Consider the following 18,983-nt stretch of genomic DNA (forward strand, 5'->3'; position numbering starts at 1 on the left):
CTGCTCACCTTTCCCAGGTCATGGAATCCGCACCAAAAACAGCCTTAGCCATGCTGAGATTTTTTTATACTAAAGGAGGAGTTTATATTCCCTATGCCCTGAAAGTTTTTCAAGGAAAGATGGTACCCCAAGCTTATGCATGGCGCACTGGTATCCCTGTATTAAAACCACTCCAAACTTGAAGCAATTCAATCCAAATTTCTTAGATCTCTATTAGGAGTAGTAAGATGCATTCCAAACGCTCTGCTTAAACTAGAGGCTGGATTAATATCATTGGAAACCTGGGCTTGGTTTCATGCCATTTGTTTATGGCTTAGGATAAAACTTTCCCCCTCAGGACTGACTCCCCTAATTCTTCTAGACAATTTTTGCTCAAGATGGCTTCCAACTATTGATTGTAAATTGTCACTACTGGGTTTCTCCAGTATAACTCTCTTGCACCTCGGCTATAAAGGAGCTAGATAAATTATTAAACAAAGGTTATGGGATATCTCTTTACAAGCAGAAAACAAAACTTTGTTCCATCCAATTATCTTTTTTCATTGGAACTTCCAAAATACAGCAGACCTTTTACCCTAGTGCGACTTAATATCCTCCCCTCTGCCCTTCTTGAGGGGAGATATGTTCATACTCCATATGTACATTGTCTTTGTCCATGCCAATCTGGTCTGGTAGAGACAATTGAGCACATTCTTTTATACTGTCATTTTTATCAGGAGATCTAAATAAAGTACATCACTCCAATTACTGCTGCCTTTCCAGGCAGACCCAATCAATTTTATTCTGCTCTCTTTTTAGCTGATTGCTGCAATGAAACTACCGCCAAGGTAGCAAGATTTTGTGCCCTGGCCAGCTCAATCAGGCAGAAGATTATGACCTCTTTTAAGAAAACTGAAATATATTTTAAATGTAATTTAACAATTTTATTTACTTAGCACATATTCATGTTAAATGCTCAGGTATATACAGATACGTAATCAATGAATTTTCCATATATTAATGTATGTTCTGTTTTATATTCTGATCTTGGATTATAATAATAAACTTGAACTTGAATAGGTTTCGATCTCTGTGCAACCATTCTTAAAATGGATTACAACTGGATCACTCCATTGTAGTCTTCTTCTAAACAGAAAGACCACAGGAAACTTTAATCCAGTTTCAAATGGCTTATTTTAGTTTTAATAAAAACAGCTTTTTAAACCAATAATTAAGTATTAATCACAGTGATTGGTTTATACAAGCTGTGGCTGGTTGGCTTAGACTGAGCTGACTGAAATTGAATCCAACGAAGATGGAGGTCCTGAGCCTAAGTCGAGGTGGCCTGGGGTTAGGGATCCCACTCCCGACCTTCGATGGGGTGCCGTTGGTGCCAGCGCTAGAGGTTAGGAGTCTGGGAGTGCTCTTGGATGCCTCCCTAATGATGGAGGCCCAAGTAGCAGCCACTCTTCAGTCAGCCTTTTACCATCTTTGGCTGATTAGGCAGCTGGTTCCCTGCCTCGAATGCAGCGACTTGGCAACAGTGATCCATGTGATGGTCACCTTGAGACCAGACTACTGTAATGCTCTCTACATGGGGCCTCCCTTGACCCAAATCCGGAAGCTTCAGCTGGTGTAGAGTGCTGCAGCCAGGCTGCTCTTGGGTCTCCCTGTGTGGGAGCACATGCAACCTGCACTAAAAGCACTGCACTGGCTGCCTGTAGCATACTGAATTCAATTCAAGGTGCTGGTTCTTACTTTTAAAGCCCTTTATGGTCAGGGGCCTAAATACCTGAGGGAACGCCTTTCCCCACATGTTCCCCAGAGAGCATGGCGCTCAGGGTCTCAAAACCGTCTGGCCCTCCCGGGTCCCAAAGATGCCAGGCTGGCTTCAACTAGGGCCGGGGCATTTTCGGTGGCAGCTCCACACTGGTGGTGGAATGAGTTCCTGGACGACATCAGGGCCCTGCGGGACCTTTTACATTTTCGCAGGGCCTGCAAGACGGAGCTCTTCTGTCAGGCATTCAATTAAGGAGCCGTACCGTGGGACCCCTGTGCCCTGGCATTACCATTGCAGTCTGTGCATCGCTGGTGTGAAGGGACTGAGATAGTTCTACATCAATGCTGATTGTACCCCATTAGGATCTGCTATTAAGATGATTTGTTATTATGTCTCACCATCAGTTTACAACTTGGCACACTAGCACTTTATGATTGGTTTTTAGAAATTTATTGTTTTAACTGTTTTAAATTTTATGTAAGCTGCCCTGAGCCTGCCTTCGTGGGGAGGGTGGGTATAAATTGAATAAAATAAATAAATAAATAAATAAATAAATAATAGCATTAAAGTTATCTAAAACCCTGCACAGTTTAATAGTTTCATGGTTCAATTGTATTGCATTTCAGTATATAGGCTGCATATAATTTAGGAAGCACACTCTGAATCTATGATATAGACAATGCCATTGATCTGTCTGCTTGCGCTAAATTTCCCTCTTAACTAGGTAGTCCAGATGCACACAGCAATGCATAGAAACCTTAGGGCCTCGTTTTAAATTCACAATTCAAGATGCAAGTTTAAATATATAAAACCGTGAACAGTGTGGCTTAACATACACAGTGATGGCTTAACACCTTTTGTCACAGGCTCAGAGGTCTATCAAGGGTACATTCTTAATGATACCATCTGTACATCACGGTTTAGACAGCAAGACTCAAAACAGACACTCTTGGTTGTTACTTTCTATTTATGGCACCCTGCGGAAACATACCAAAATCCAAGCCTGACCATCTTTTGTATCCAGTAGAGCTGGACAAACCCCTGGAGCTCAAATTGGAAAGGAGCCAGATTATGTATGAAAGGCAGCAGAGAACTTCAGGAAGGGAAAAAAATATATCTTTGTTTCAGAGTTTTCCAATCGCCTGTAAATAGCCAGGCTCTACCTAGAAGCCTCAAGCCCTCCATTATTTCTCCTGTTTACTTGGCAAGGCTGGTGACCACAGCAGCGACTGAGAGGCTTTTTGACCAGGCTGCTGGTGATGGCTGCAGGTGAGTAGGCCGCCAGGACTTCCTGGTGCCTCAGACGTTGTTTTGGCAATATCTGAGGCACGTGTGTGTGTGTGTGTGTGTGTGTGAAGTGTTTTCAAGTCACTTCTGATTTAGGGCGACCCTATGAATGAATGTCCTCCAGAATATCTTATCATTAACAGCCTTGCTCAGGTCTTGGAAACTGGGGACGTTGACTTCCTTTACAGAGTCAATCCACCTCATGTTGTGTCTTCCTCTTTTCCTCCTGCCTTGAACTCTTCCCAGCATTATTGTCTCTTTCAGTGACTCTTCTCTTCTCATAATGGGACCAAAGTACAATAACCTCAGTTCAGTCATTTCAGCTTCTAGGGAGAGTTCAGGCTTGATTTGATGTTGAACCCACCGATTTGTCTTTTTGGCAGTCAATTGTATCTGTAAAACTCTCCTCCAATACTACATTGCAAAGTAATCAGCTTTCTTCATTGTCCAGCTTTCACACCCATATATAGTAATAGGGAATACCATGGCATGAATTAGCTTGATCTTGGTTGTGAGTGACACATCCTTACACTAAAGAATGCTTACTTCCCAATCTCAATCTCTTTCTGATTTTTTCGTTGCAGCCCCCCTGTTTAGTTGATGATGGAGCCAAGGAACAGAAAATCTTGAACAATCTCAATTTCTTCAATGTCAGCTTTAAAGTTGTGTAATTCCCCAGTATTCATTACTTTTGTCTTCTTGATGTTCAGCTGTAGTCTTGCTTTGGCACTTTCTGCTTTAACCTTCAGCAAAGTCATTTCAAGTTACTATTTTCTCCCAGTAATGTGGTATCATCTGCATATTTCAAATTCTTAATGTTCCTTCCACAAATTTTCATTCCACCTCCATCTAAATCTAATCCAGTTTTTCATATGATATGTTCAGCTTAGAGATGGAAGAGACAGAGAGATAAAATACAGATGCTGTGGCACGCCCTTCTCTTTTAACACCAAACATATATTTTCACGATCTGCACAGTCAAAAGCTTTGCTGTAAACTATGAAACACAAACTGATTTTCTTCTCTTGTATGCTCCAGTAACCAACATAAATTTGCAATATGATCTCTAGTGCCTTTTCCTTTTCTTGCATAAAAGCTTTCAGTTTCTTCCCCATCAGTATAGGTAGTTGGGGCATAAACCTGAATGATGGTTATACTGATAGACTTTCTATGAAGTCTGATTGATATTATTCAGTTCGGTTTTGCATTATAGCCCCTGACTGTGTTACATCTCACTGCACTATTAGAAGAAAAAGAAGAAGAGTTGGATTTATACTCTGCCCTTCACTCGGACTCTCCTTCTCTTCCTCTCCCCACAACAGACACCCTGTGAGGTAGGTGGGGCTGAGAAAGCTCTGAGAGAACTGCTCTTGAGAGAACAGCTCTGAAAGAACTGTGACTGACCCAAGGTCACCCAGCTGGCTGCATATGGGGGAGTGGAGAATCAAACCCAGTTCTCCAGATTAGAGTCTGCCAGTGTCACTTTCTACTACTGCTGTTGCTGCCCAGTACCTAATCTTCAAGGTTTCCTCTGCCCCCATCACCACTGGAACTGTCTGTTCTCTTCTGCTGATGTGGTCATTGATTCCTGAAGGAAGTGGATGCATCATAAGCCTGGTGTCAGCTGTGACCATTCCACATTGAGTCACTCTGCTAAGACTTTAGCCTCTTGGAAGAGTCTAGTCCCCTTATGGTATTGCTCTCAGCTTCAGTGACACACACAAACCCCCTCACCATGTTCAGGTGTGTATCCAAGAAGTGACACACTCAAATATAAGCTAGGAAACCTAGTCCCCAGAGTGCCCAGCAGTGATGAACTAAGTAAAAACAGTCTGAGTGTAGGCAGTGGCAGAGGCTCACTCTGATTGGTGAGCCACCTCCATGACAACGGAATGCATCCAGCAGGGAGCTGGGAGAAAAAAAAAAGATCTGGACAGTTAGGCAGTTGAGGTCTCGAAGCTTGGAGAGAGAACTGACAGTTTGAAGACCTCGGTTCTGAGAGAGAGTTATTATTGAGAAGGGGCTTTTAGTGGTTTCCTTCTGAGAGAAAACTCTCAGTCTGTGGCACAGTGACAGGGTGTCACAGAGCAGAGGGACAGATGAGACGCTGCTGAGGGGTTTTGCCAGAGTCAAAGGCCAGACCTCTGTTTAAAAAGGAAAACAACACAAACAGGGAAGGGCTGTAGTTCGGTTATCCAGGGAAAAGTCCTAGGAACAGACAGATCTCCAGCACAGAGGGAGGGAGGAAACTGGGTACTTGAGAGTGAGTGGTCAGTGAAAGGACCCTCAGATGTATATCATTTCTAGTTTCCTTAGGGTGCTTAAGGGAGAAGAGTCTAGGGAGGGACTAGTTGGGATTCAGAGTCCAGTCAGACTTCACTGAGTGTGTGCGTAGGGAGAAATATTTTTGAACCAGCCAAACAACATCATAACGTCTCTCACAGTATTTAGAAGGGTGTCCAGTCAGGGGAACCCTGGTTTAGTCATTATACCGTATATGTTCTCTGTCATTACAACTGACTGCCGATGTTAAAGAAACATCTTATAGAGTTTATTGTTTATATAATTTCTGCCTGAATTTTAAGAAGCCTTCAACAGTGTTAATAGTGTTCATATTATGAACTTTTGGGTTGCCAGCTGTTTGGTTCATATCAAACCTTTAAAACCATTTTCCCATTTCCCTGCCTTTTATAAAGAATAAATCTTTCTTATTTTATTTAAAAAGGTAAAGGTAAAGGTTCCCTTGCTCGAAAGCTAGTCGAATCCGACTCTAGGGTTGTGGTGCTCATCTCCGTTTCAAAGGCGAAGAGCCAGCGCTGTCTGAAGACGTTTCCGTGGTCATGTGGCCGGCATGACTAAACACCAAGGCGCACGGAACGCTGTTACCTTCCCACCGAAGTGGTACCTATTTATCTCCTTGGAATTTCTTGCTTTCGAACTGCTAGGTTGGCAGAAGCTGGAACTAGAGACGGGAGCTCACTCCATCATGCGGCAACTTGGGTCTCGAACTGCTGAACTACTGACCTTCCACAGCCTGCAGTTCAGCGTCTTAACCACTTGAGCCACCGCAGCTCCCTTATTTTATTTTAAACCACGCTAATCGGTGCCATTCTTTTATATCTGTCAGGAAAGGTTTGGGCTCCTGAGGTAAAGGGTTAAAGGATTACAGAAGTCATATAGGTCCCCTTTACCAGAGGGAGAAGGATATCTCACACCAGCATAAAGCTATCAGATCCCCCCTCACACACTGCATTTCTCAGATGAACTGAAGTGTGGGGAAAGGAAGGAAAAGATGGAGGTGGTATGTAGGACAGAAGCACTCTGCCAGCATACCCACTGATGGCCGGTTAGTTACTAATGCCATTAACATGGATATAAACACCAAAAAGGGAGGTGGAAGCAGGGAAGGATGGAACACTTCTCTGGTTTGAATATACAATCTGAACCAAAGAAGAATTCTGGGATGTAATACTCACTGTCGTCTTTGGAAGTTAAATTTACTTTTCCAAGCACAACCAACAAGATTTCCACATCATTTATAAGATCTATCTGCTTGGTCTGGTGTTTAGAACACATGGCTAAGTTGGAGCAGTATGTGTGTTTTTACACTTTTTACCCTGACCTGAAACTTTGCGATAGGGGTGGCCCAACACAGAAAGAAAGATGGTGTAATGCTGATTGTAATAATAATGTTTCACTGTATTTTCTTACCTCCCCTAGCTTGTCCATTTTATCATAGGTTTCCATCTTCCCAAAACCAATGTCAGACTGCAACAAAAACAAAGAGTCAGCACAGGAAATTTCCACTCTCTGCCCTCAGAAACATAGATGGTGATCACATGTGGTGAAGGACTCTTGCCTTAACAACTTCAGTGGGGAAATAAATGAAAGCAAACTCTAAATATACTGTAATCAGTTGTTAGAACAGCAGGGACCACAACCAACTGTGTGCTGGAACAAACTGGAGATACTTGCATTTCCCACCATTGTGCCAAAACAGTAATTGATACTGCTGTCTCCTCTTCAGGAACTCTACAGCAAATAAAACATTCAATCTTTTTTACTTTCAATTTTTTCTATCAAGTCTGTCAAACTGTTCTGTATGAAATGCTATATAAACATGACAATGAACACTCTGGCTGTCTGTATGGTTCTTCCACGGTGTTTGCAGTGTCTTTGGATCCTGGCCCAGTTTGGTTAGGGCTCAAGACTAATCCCCCAGCCTCTTCCGGTGACATCCCATGCAACTGACTAATTTGTTTTATTCCCCATCTAATATCATGGGGCTAGGAATACAGTTTTTTTCTTCTATGTGAGCTGTGTTTTACTCTGAACACTGTAACTGGGATTAGCAGATGTCTATAACCATCCACAAACAGAAGAGTCAGGATTAATCCTTTGATGGTCATAAGAGGTTTTCATAGTAAGCTTATGAATTTGCTTAAAGTCATATATTGTTTTGAAGCACAATTATTTTTCAGCTCCAGGTGGTGTTAGAGAGATAGCCATCATCACATGGAGAAAGATTAAAGAAATATTTTCACAGAGAACAGTAATAATGTATATCTCAGCTGAGAGGTCTGTGACTGATCAGGCCAAAAATTTTGATCCACAACCTTCTAAGGTTCAGGCATCAGATCTTGCTGAGCTGGGGGTAGAAAGGGGAGTGCAGCAGTTTGCTGTGTAGAATGTCTAACATTCCTGAGGTATCTGAAGTGATTTGCACTCTAAGTGGTACTTGGAAGTAGGGGTGTGCAAAAAAAATTGTTGTTTTTTTCCGATCGGGTCCATTGGACCTGAAAAATATCAGTATTCTCGAATATTCCTGAATACCAGTATTGGTATTGTATTGGTATTTGGGTAAATATTTGGGAAGCCTGAATTTATTTGGCTCCATTATACCCTATGGGGACCATCCTCCTAGGGTATAATGGAGAATTTCACTTGCTGAGTTGTGCCACAGTGGCAGCACGACTCGGCAGATTCAGAAGGCATTTAAAGTTTAAATGCATTCAGTTCACTTGCTGAGTTGTGCTGCTGCGGTGGCAAAACTCTGCAAGTGAACTAAAGGCATTCAGTTCATTCACTGAGTTGTACGGAGGCAGCACAAATCTGCAAATGAACTGAACAGATTTAAACTTTAAATGCCTTCAGTTCACTAGCTGAGTTGTGCTGCAGAGGCCATGCAACTGGGTGAGTGAACTGAACACATTTAAACTTTAAATGCCTTCTGAGTTCACTCGCCCAGTCGCACAGCTTTGGAGGCATGACTTGGCAAGGAAGGCATTTAAAGAGGCTGCAGTCTCTTTAAATGCCTTCTAGCCACACCAAAATAAAAGCCAAATATTTTCAGCTTTTATTTGGGCATGGTTATTTCGGTCACCAAATCAGATTGTCTAATCTGTATTCAGCTCGGTATATACCTATTTATTTATTTTATTTATTTCATTCGATTTCTTAACCGCCCTTCCCTGCTTACGTGGGACTCAGGGCAGTTTACAACAACATAAAATCTAATAAAATTTTAAAAACAGTTAAAACTACAAAATTAAATATTAAAACATTCAGCATAAATATTTAAACAGATGGCATATTTAGCATTCAGATTTTCGGGTGTGTGTGTGTGTGTGTGCCAGGCCTCAACCAAAGGAACTATCGCTGGCCTCAACCAAAGCCCTGGCAGAACATCTCTGCCTTGCATGCCCTGCAGAACTTTAATATATCAGACAGGGCACGGATGTCATTTGGCAGAGAGTTCCACCAGGCAGGGGCCAAGGCTGAGAAAGCCCTGGCCCTGGCCAATGCCAGCCGGATATCTAGCACACACCCCTACTTGGAAATAAGATAACAGCCTATATTGGAATATGTTAGAAAACTATTCTGTTGAAACAGTGGAACTTACTTCCATGTAACAGTGCTTGGAACAGAAACACTTGTAGAACCAGCCAATCACAATTACAGTTACATTATTTGCCCCCTTTAGAAAGCACTGCAAGACTTTCAACTTTTGACAGATGTCTAGAGATTGAATTTAAGTTGCTGCAATTTTATAGCTGCTTATCACTTTGTAATGTTGGTTATTTTATAAGTCCGTTGGAATATTTTAAGAAGTTCAGCAAATAAACAGAATTAATTTTATACCAGAGTGTTCCTTTTGGAACTAAGAATCACTCAAATATATACCCCAGAGACATGGGGTGCCCAGTCACAGCCCAGGTAGGACTGTGAATCTCCCCATTTTCCTTGCCTTAAGGATGTTTCTGTTTTTGTAAAGGTGATAGCTAAGTAAAGTAGGCTTAACGTGATTGGATGCCCCACAAACATAACAATGCTACATTTGCAAGTTTAAAAGGAACATATATTGTTAATTTATAAGCTTATTAATATTTATGGAACAGTTGCTTCAGCTGAGTAATACTTTATTCAAGAGAGGCAGAAGTTGCACAGGTAAATGGGAGACAGATATAACATTTCACTCTTCATTCTGCCCTAGAATTTTGATCTCCCCAGATCTTTTTTTTTTAAGTGCTTTCTAGTCTCATTGGTTACACAGACACATTTGAATAATTAAATGACACGACTTTCTAGTACTAAATTAAATGTTTGCCCTGTGTTCAGCCATTTGTGTAAGTGAACTCATGGGAATTTTCACAATATCATATGTACAAATATATGAGGGCAAGCCCATGCAAGGAATTGTATTGCCTAAATGCCTGCCAAAAAATTGGACTCATGCCCTTGTCAGATCTTGGAAGCTAAGCAGGGCTGAAGCTAAGCAGGGCTGACCCTGGGAAGTACTCGGAAGGGCTGGGATGCAGAAGCAGGTAATATCAAAGCCACCTCTCTGAAATGTCCTAGCCCCACTAGGGGTCACCAGAAGTCACCATGACTTCCAGGCTCACAAGCACAAACACACACACACACACACACAATAATAATAATAATAATTAAAAAAAAACAGACTCACAAGAGAAGCCCGACGAGACATCCTGCTAAGAGGCTTCGAAATTTCTGGACTTTCCATCTCCAGTTTCTGTAGGAACTCTGGAGGCAGAGAAGGCTCTGGAGGAAGAGAAAGGCGCTTACTGACATCCTATGAAAAAATAGTAGAAAGTTAGTTGCTGAGACTTTTTAAACTTTTAAAATGTTATCTAGAGACACATTCTGTAGGTACAGTCCCAAAGCTGTAATTGTCATTTGTCACACAGCACAGATCAGTTATGGCTCCTGCAGTAGGAGTTGAGGGATGATGCCCTCTCAAGTCAAAGGTGAGGCAGAAGAAATAAATTTATAGAATTACACCACTTTGTTTAGGTTGTACTTAAGGTCAAACTGGCAGTCAAGCAGGAAACAGGGAGTCCTGTAGAGCAAGTGCAATGAATGGGATTACTCTGGTTTGAAATGGAGCCATCAAGTCCCTCAAATTTAGAAAGGCTGCTTCTTCCTGAAGCTTTGCAACTAGAATTTTGCAGCTTATGAACTACCCATTATCTCCTGCCCCCTCAACGACAAGCACAACAGCTGCCTCTTGGACCAAGAGACAACAGCCCACCCCCACAGCCTGCTTAACTGGGCTGTCTGTGTGGGAGGAACTTCTCTGGCTCCATTCCAAAGAGAGAAGTTGTTTACAGCCATGTTGGTACTAAAGGAAAATCCAAAGATCCAAGAACACAACTCATGTAATATCTTTTATTCAAACCAAACCAATGACATAACTGCATGCATGCACACTTTTGGGTTCCCCAGAACTCTTCTTCAGGCCAGATGTTACTAAATAAAAAGAGGAAAAACCAAAATTTCTCAAGTTGTTGCCTTCTTATGCCTGTATTACATGGTATTACATGGATTGTGTTCCATTCCAAAGAGACAAAGCAGCCCAAGTATTTGTCCAGATCTCTCTAATTCCCATTACCACTACCCGAGCTTGCATTGCATCCCACAGGCTTGTCTCAGCCTGGCTGAGTTTTTAGACCTTGCTCCACTGCCCAGTGTTGCATATCATTCCCTTCCTGCAATCTTGATGAAAAATATTGAACAACTTTCCTAATTATAAGTGATCCTATGTTTCAATTCAATAACTTTGTTATTTAAATGAGTACCTCAGGGGAAGCACATCATCTTGCACTATGTTCCAATTTTCTATAAGTGTGAAGCCTCTGTAGACCGCTCATTCTTGAAGACTACAGTCTGGAGCCAGCATTATATTGCACTTAAAAGGGGCCATTCTCTTATCGTCTCATACAGATTTCCCATACTTTGCAAGTATAGTTACCTCCATGGAAAAGCGGCGCTGATTGCCATTTCGGTATCTCACAGTGGTTGGGGACCGACCTTCTGAAGGCGAAGTGGAACTGGGTTGTGACCGGATGTCCCTGCTTAAGTGTCCCAGGTGCAGATGTCCTTGTGCCAAATCTGATGTACAAGAAAGAATACCAAATAATTGGCCAGAATGGAAACACACATCTTAGCACCACTGCTGAGCAGCAAACTGAGGACTTGTATGAGCTACCTCTGGTAACATGAACCACTTCCTAGAACAAAACTGCATTGTGTTGCATAGTGACTTAGGAGAAACCCCCTTCAACCTTCTCTGAATCTGCATAGGATAGAGCTATACATTATTTTGATTTTTAACCTGGGCCATACTCAGACCAAGTTACAGCACTTTTTGCTTAATATATTACAGAGGTCCCCAACTTTTGGGATCCTGTGGGCATCTTTGGAATTCAGACAAAGGGTGGTGGGCACAATGACAAGATGACTGCCACAGAAGTTGAACCCACATATACAGAGGAAGCCCAAGTGCAGGGGAGATGAAGGACAATTAACAATACACAGGGAAATATGGTGGCAGCTGCCACTGAAACAATGTTATTTTAATCTCCATAGTCTATCAGAGCTTCAGTTGCCAGTCAGAAGCCCTGCTGGGCAACAGCCCCACCCAGCCCCTCTTACTTCCTAAAAACACTTGGTGACCCCCCAAAAGGAGTTGGTGGGCGCCATGGCACCCATGGGCATCATTGGGGACCCTGGATATAGTACATAATTTAGGAATTTGAGGAAAACTGGAAATGGTTTACTTTACTTAGAAAGTTACTTTCTCATTTAAGCAGTAGCTTGCATCTTGCTGTTGCAACTCAGGTGGCACCAATTTGCACTACTCTTCTGATCTCTCAAATGCCACAAAGTAAGAATAACTATGTTTGCTAACATCCCATGCTAATACTGGGATAACAGGTAAGCCATTTGTATATGAAAACTAAGTAAAGGTAAAGGTTCCCTTGCTCAAAAGCCAGTCGAATCCGACTCTAGGGGTGCAGTGCTCATCTCCGTTTCAACGCCAAAGAGCCAGCGCTGTCCGAAGATGTTTCTGTGGTCATGTGGCTGGCATGACTAAACACCAAGGCGCACAGAACGCTGTTACCGTCCCACTGAAGTGGTACCTATTTATCTCCTTGCAATTTCTTGCTTACAAACTGCTAGGTTGGCAGGAGCTGGAACTAGAGACGGGCGCTCACTCCGTCATGCGGCACACTCGGGTCTCAAACTGCTGAACTACCGACCTTCCACAGCCTGCAGTTCAGCGTCTTAACCACTTGAGCCACCGCAGCTCCGTATATATGCAACTCTTTTTTCCAGGTTCATCTATGATGGCTATCTTCAGGGAAGCTGCAACCAAACTTACTTACTACTATGTGTAGTCACAGCAGGCACAGAAATTTTTATTGGCCACATGAGACTGTGTATGCATTTTTTCCTTGCAGCAAAGTATTATGAAAGTAAAGCAGCAAGTGGGACTCAAGGGCATCTGCAACGTTTCCCACTTGCCTTTTACTGGTACTTTTACATATCCTACATGCATAGTCCTAAATTTCTGGCTGCTACTGGCAGCACCTCTTCCCCCAAACCCAAGCCTAAAGGACAATGAAATCCCCAGCATTTCATCCCAAATATGATTTGGCTTACTTTGTGCTTCAATGCAGGCCTCTATTATAAATAAAACTAAATAAATAAAATCAAAATGAATTTTGATTGTAAGATGCAAAAGCATCCTATTTTCAGATTTTATTGTGGTTACTATGTCTTAGGCCTCATCAACACATGACACTGGAAGTTCCAGGCACAGAGCACTTTAACTATTTGGGATATACTTTACTCTCCCTGGTTTTATACCAATGCCATTTTCAGATTTATGCTATAATTGGAATACATACCAAATTTCATCTGAAACTACTCTTAACACTTTTGATAATGACTACCCCATGTACAGAACAATAAAGTAATCTAGCCAGTACCATGGTAATGTGAAGGCATGCATATGTCCCTAGGTTTAAACTGGGCTGCTAGAGAAGCGACCCCCAGGAGCTCCTGTACCACACAGAACACATTGCTCTATGCACCACAGCCGATCCTGGCTGGGCTCACTTCTCCTGCCCCCATCCTCCATTGTTTCCAATGGAGGGGGAAAGAAGGTTTTTAAAGGGATCACAGTCCCTTTAAATGCCTTCTGCAAGCTGCGAGCCTGTGAGTGAACTATGAAGGCATTTAAAGGGCCTGAAAGCACTTTAAATGCACTTTAACTGTGGGTTTCCAGCGGTCCCAAAAAAATCCCAAATACTTGTGTGATTTTGGGGGCTTGACTATTTTGGATAGCCAAATAAATACCGGCTATCTGTATCTGGCTGAAAAACTATCCAGAAAATACTGGTAAGGTGTTTTTCGGGTTGTTTTCTGGGTTGAATAGACCAAATGCACACCTCTAATGCCTACCCATAAGCTGTTCAACTGGTTGCACCACTCTGAGAAATGACCCTCTAAGAAGTTGAAGTGATCACTTCTCTTGAAATTAGAGCTCTGAAATGTTGTTGAGCCATAAATGTAAAATGCAATGTGAAAGAAGCAGGCTCAGAAGCCCTGTGTGTGCAGCTACTTCTCCCTGAGCCCATGGTTCTGTGCTCTGCACTTAAACCTGATAGGGCTGTAATTAATGACTGCTTGCTAAGAGGCTCTGGAACAGAAAGACCCAGACAGAGCTTCAAGAAAAACACTTCACAAGTTCAATGTAGGTCACTCAGATACCCATGAAATAAATCCTGCAAATTTACAGCAGCATTATTTTCTAGGAGAACCATGTAGATGAACTGTTTGTTAATTCCCAGCCTTCTGAACAGAGCTATGCCATTTAATGAGCACTCAACCCTACTTCCTGCCCATTTCCTCATCCATATGGCAGAAAACAGATTCTCTAACAAAGGACATAAAAGCTTCAAAGATAGGATGCCCTCAAACCTGGCTCCATGATCTCACTGAGTAAACTCTTTCCATAGATGGTTAATTATGTTCATGTTGAACAAACTGAAAGGAAGGGAAAAAGTTACGAGGATTTTGGAGGTGATAATTCAAAGTAAGATTTCAAACAACAGTTAGAAGCTAATAAGACAGAAAGATTCTTCTCAGTCCTTGCAACTGTCCAGCTGAGCGACCTTACAGGACAGTCATTTCCACCTGCCGCACTTCAAGTCCCATTCCCTCCCCTTCATTTTTGTAAAGAGCTGATTAGCTGAACCACCATTGATCTGCATACTGAAAAGGGAACATGTTTGTTATATGTGACCAAAAAGAGCCCAACTGAAATACTTCTTAGCAAATCCCATTTATTTTATTATGCCAGAAAGGTTCCCGACAGAAATCAAGGAGCAAAAATGTCATGTTCTCTGTAACCACAAGGACAGCAAACAGTTTTAAAATTTCACTTCAAGATTCTGTTGAATTATTCTTAATAAGAAAGTCTGCCCTATAGGCTGAAAGTGATCACTAATACCCCACCCATCAATATTTACCTGCAACAAAGGTTATTCATGATTCTTCATCAAGTAGTCTAAAATCATTATATCCAAGCTAGGAATGCCTCAGCCATCTTCTTCTTGAAGCTCTGTACAAACCAGGGCAGAAGCCTGTGATTACAGGCCAATCTACACACTATGGCATTTTCTATGCAACTCCCCCTCCCATTTTTTAAAAAAGTCAAAGGTAGCTGCTTGAAGATGCAATAAAAAGTGACGAAGAAGAAGAAGAGAAGAGGAGATTGGATTTATACCCCGCCCTTCACTTGGAGTCTCAGAGTGGCTTACAAACACCTTTCCCTTCCCCCTCCCCACAACAGACACCCTGTGAGGTGGGTGGGGCTGAGAGAACTCTGACACAAACTGCTCTTTTTCAAGGACAGCTGTGCCAGAGCTTGTGACTGACCCAAGGTCACATCAGCAGGTGCAAGTGGAGGAGTGGGGAATCAAACCCCGTTCTCCCAGATTAGAGTCCGTGCACTCAACCACTACACCAAACTGGCTCTCAGGGAGGAAGAAGACACAAACTTTCCCCTGCCAGCCATTTTTCTTCTTACAACCCTCCTTCTCAGCTGCTTTGTCTCCTAAAGGAGGAAAGAGCCAGACAGGTCTGAAGAAATGTAAGGGAAAGTTACACAAAAGTTCATATAACATGTAGTTTGGCCATGATGGAAAGCATTAGCATTCATTGTGGCCACTACAGTTGTCCCATTGGCAATTTTGGCTCACAAGCCCAGGACTTCCTGGAAAACAAGTATCAGGGCTACAGATGTGAACACAGAGGCTTAAAGGGAAAGTAACAGGCAGCCAACAGCCACCCATCCTTTAGAAAAAGAAGCAGAACCTCTGTGAAAGCAGCCCAACGAGCAGGGGGCTGTACTAGATGGTCTAGAATGTTTCTGTCTCTACGACAGTGTGATCTGATTTAGCAGCTCTAGACTTTGTGGTGAGTCTGCCTTTAGAAACAGCATGGCCAGAGCTGGCTGCTGCTTCTGTGCCATTTCTCCTGAAGCTGTAGATTTTTAATAGAAGAGTTTTCATGCACAATAAGACTCTAATGCACTTATTCCTCTGAAAGGCATGAACTTGTAAAGGCTTCCTTGGACTTTCCATAGGAAAGGAAGCAAAGCAATACTGTGTTTATGGACAAAGTACTTCTATTCTGCAACGGCAGCAAAATAAATAAGGAGTTGAAATGGATGGGGGTGAGACGAGCATTGTGCTTGGAAGGGATGGGAAACAGACAAGCATGTGTGAATATACATCTCCCGTCTGGAGCTCTCTGTACATCTGAACAAGTACAACAATCTATTACTATTCATTGCAGGAGATAAAATACAGGAGCGTGAAAAGTCTATATATCAGCAAGTGGGGATTCCAAGCAAATTAAAATATGTGTTGTCAAAGGCTTTCATGGCCAGAGTTCATTAGTTGTTGTAGATTTTCCAGGCTGTATGGCTATGGTCTTGGCATTGTAGTACCTGACGTTTCAGCACCAAGTCGGGCAGACGGAATGCCTTGAGCAGCTAAATGTTCTATTTTAATTTAGTTGTTGTAGATTTTCCGGACTGTATGGCCGTGGTCTTGGCATTGTAGTACCTGACATTTTGCCAGCAGCTGTGACTGGCATCCTCAGAGGTGTAACACAGAAAGATGGAGTACTCTCTGTGTTAGTGAGTACTCCATCTTTCTGTGTTATACCTCTGTGTTATACCTCCGCTGGCAAAATATCAGGTACTACAATGTCAAGACCACGGCCAGACAGTCTGGAAAATCTACAACTAAATTAAAATACGTTTAGCTGCTCAAGGCATTCCCTCTGCCCAACTTGGTGCTGAAATTCCCCTAACTTAGAACCATCTACCATGGCAAACATGGATTTCACTATGTTGATTTTAATCTACTTGGATGGTCATACAATGAGCTTACTATCTGCTTAATTTGTATGTGGTGCTGATCAAAGCCATAGCAACTCATCTAAGAGATGCAAAGCAGCAAATAGACCTCTTACAAGCATCAGTATTTCCTCTAGTCACCAGTACCTATGGACTGAGGAATTTGGTATTGCTGACATTTCAGAATACAGGCACATAGGATAACTGAAGAAACAGCATCTGTGGGCATTAACGCTTGTAATAGTTACAGTCATACAAATATAAGTCTTGTAGCAATATGGTTCACACATACAACAGTATGCATACTTGCCCAGAGCCAATGAGCAGATGCCAGGGGCAATCCCAGCAATCTTTGGGAGGGAGACTTCTTTTACACTGTTGTAAGCCATTGGGAGGGGTTTTTAACATGAGACCATGAAATGGCTTTCTGGGGTCAGTGAAGTGGTCATTTAAGCATCTTAACAGAATTTCACAGGAAAAAAATAGCAAGGTAAATGAGAACTGCACAAGCAAAACTAATTTTTAAAGTAAAAAACACAGACAAACAGGATGTTAGTCAGGAAGATCAGTAACACATTATCTCCTATCCTAAAGAATTGCAATAATGTTTGAGAGGGACTGTGGTTCAGTGGGAGAGCATAAGCAGAATGTTTGTTCATGCAGAAAGCCCAGGTTCAGCTTCTGGCATCTTCACAAGTGAAGGTGGAGGAAAAAGGGACGGTGAGTGGAGTTGAGGGGAAATAAAATTGTCCAGGAGTCAGAATATTTTCTTTACAAAGGGAGGCTACATATCCCACACAGTACAAAGGACTCAAAGCCAAGCAAGCAGAGGTCTCCGCAGTAGGAATCCAACTGGGTGAATCTATACATGACTAACTGCCTTGCTAGGGTATGTATCAAAGATGTAGGCAGACTGTGTGTGTACACTGCTGTTTTATTCTGTTCCACTTTTCATATGGATTACAGACCTTGACACTCAGAGCATAATGAGGCTACATATACTATCAAAACAAATTAAAAGGGAAACCACAGACACTGCTGCTGCCTTTGATGAGTCTTGCTTCTTTTATAAATATATTTAAGCATTGCCTCTGCCAAAACAAGCTTTGATCTCCTGAGGAAAGAGGCCAGAAACTCTCTTTGGTTTGTCTGAATTACAACTTCTAACTACTTCACTAAGCACTACCATTTCTGCTCGGTTCTGAAGACCAAGTTCCACAAAAATCAGTGTATTTCCATTGACCGAAACATTGGAACCTACTTGAAGGTTTCTTCTCTTCAGTGGGGCGAAATCATCCAAGTTGGTTAGATCACCCCCCCACTCTAGTTGTGTAGGACTATACAAAATTTTTGCGAGGACCCTATTGGAGAGATCGTAGGCTGACCCTCTAGTTGTGTCCAAGCTCTACTCCATATGTCCTCCACGGGTACTTTCCTTACTTCTCTCTTTGGTATTAATATGTCCATTATTGTTCTTTTTTGGGGGTGGGAAATGGATAATGTTACCCCACTGAAGAGAAGGGAAGGTTTTTTCCACTTACCGTGAAGCTTCCTTTCTTGGTGGTTCAGGAGTGGGACAGTCCGTACAGATGGGATATGCTCCTCCTCCAATTTCAGGGTTGGCTCCAAGCTTTGATCCAGGTGAGGAGGGGCTTATCCCCTCGAGGCTTTCCCAGTCATGCACGAGCCTGGTGAACCCCATCTGGAAATTGCTAGAAGGAAAACACCTCCCCGAACCACAGAAACTAACTCAACACAACAACTGTAACCAACAAACAGATATCATGACCCACAGAACGCTAGACTAGCGACTGTCTAAGAATAGAAACTGGGGACACAGAATACGAAACCCCCTTTCTCAGCATTCTCTTAGGTTACTCAGCAAAACTCCAAGTCTCCCAACATTCCCTGCAAACGTGTGAAGTGACAAAAAACCACCACAACTGGGTGGGCCACCGATGGTTCAGCTAGTGGGACAGTCCATAGAGATGGGACATGTAAAAGCAGCTTGCCCCAAGGGAGGGAGAAGCTTCCCCGTTTACAGGGGATGTTGCAAAACCCTACGACCAAAAGCTGTTTCCGCTGAGGCCAGCTTGTCCACTCTATCACGCCTGGTAAATGAATGGACAGAATTCCACGTGGCAGCTTTACAAATTGCCTCCAGAGAGGGAAACGCACGATATGCCACTGAAGTCACGG

At 42.5% G+C, this 18,983-nt stretch overlaps 1 protein-coding gene across 1 annotated transcript in view; it reads right to left on the bottom strand.

Annotated features, from left to right (window-relative positions):
• CDK18 (cyclin-dependent kinase 18) overlaps window positions 1-18,983 on the bottom strand; it is a 103,719-nt gene that overhangs the window by 14,916 nt on the left and 69,820 nt on the right. Inside the window, exons 3-5 of the mRNA XM_015419341.1 lie at window positions 11,319-11,458; window positions 10,014-10,139; window positions 6,758-6,814 (exon numbers count right to left, since the gene is read on the bottom strand). Coding sequence (XP_015274827.1) covers window positions 6,758-6,814; window positions 10,014-10,139; window positions 11,319-11,458 — 323 coding nt within the window. The remainder of the gene's footprint in view (window positions 1-6,757; window positions 6,815-10,013; window positions 10,140-11,318; window positions 11,459-18,983) is intronic.

This window comes from Gekko japonicus, unplaced genomic scaffold (assembly GCF_001447785.1).
Source record: "Gekko japonicus isolate JY-2015 unplaced genomic scaffold, Gekko_japonicus_V1.1 scaffold276, whole genome shotgun sequence".
NCBI lineage: Eukaryota > Metazoa > Chordata > Lepidosauria > Squamata > Gekkonidae > Gekko > Gekko japonicus.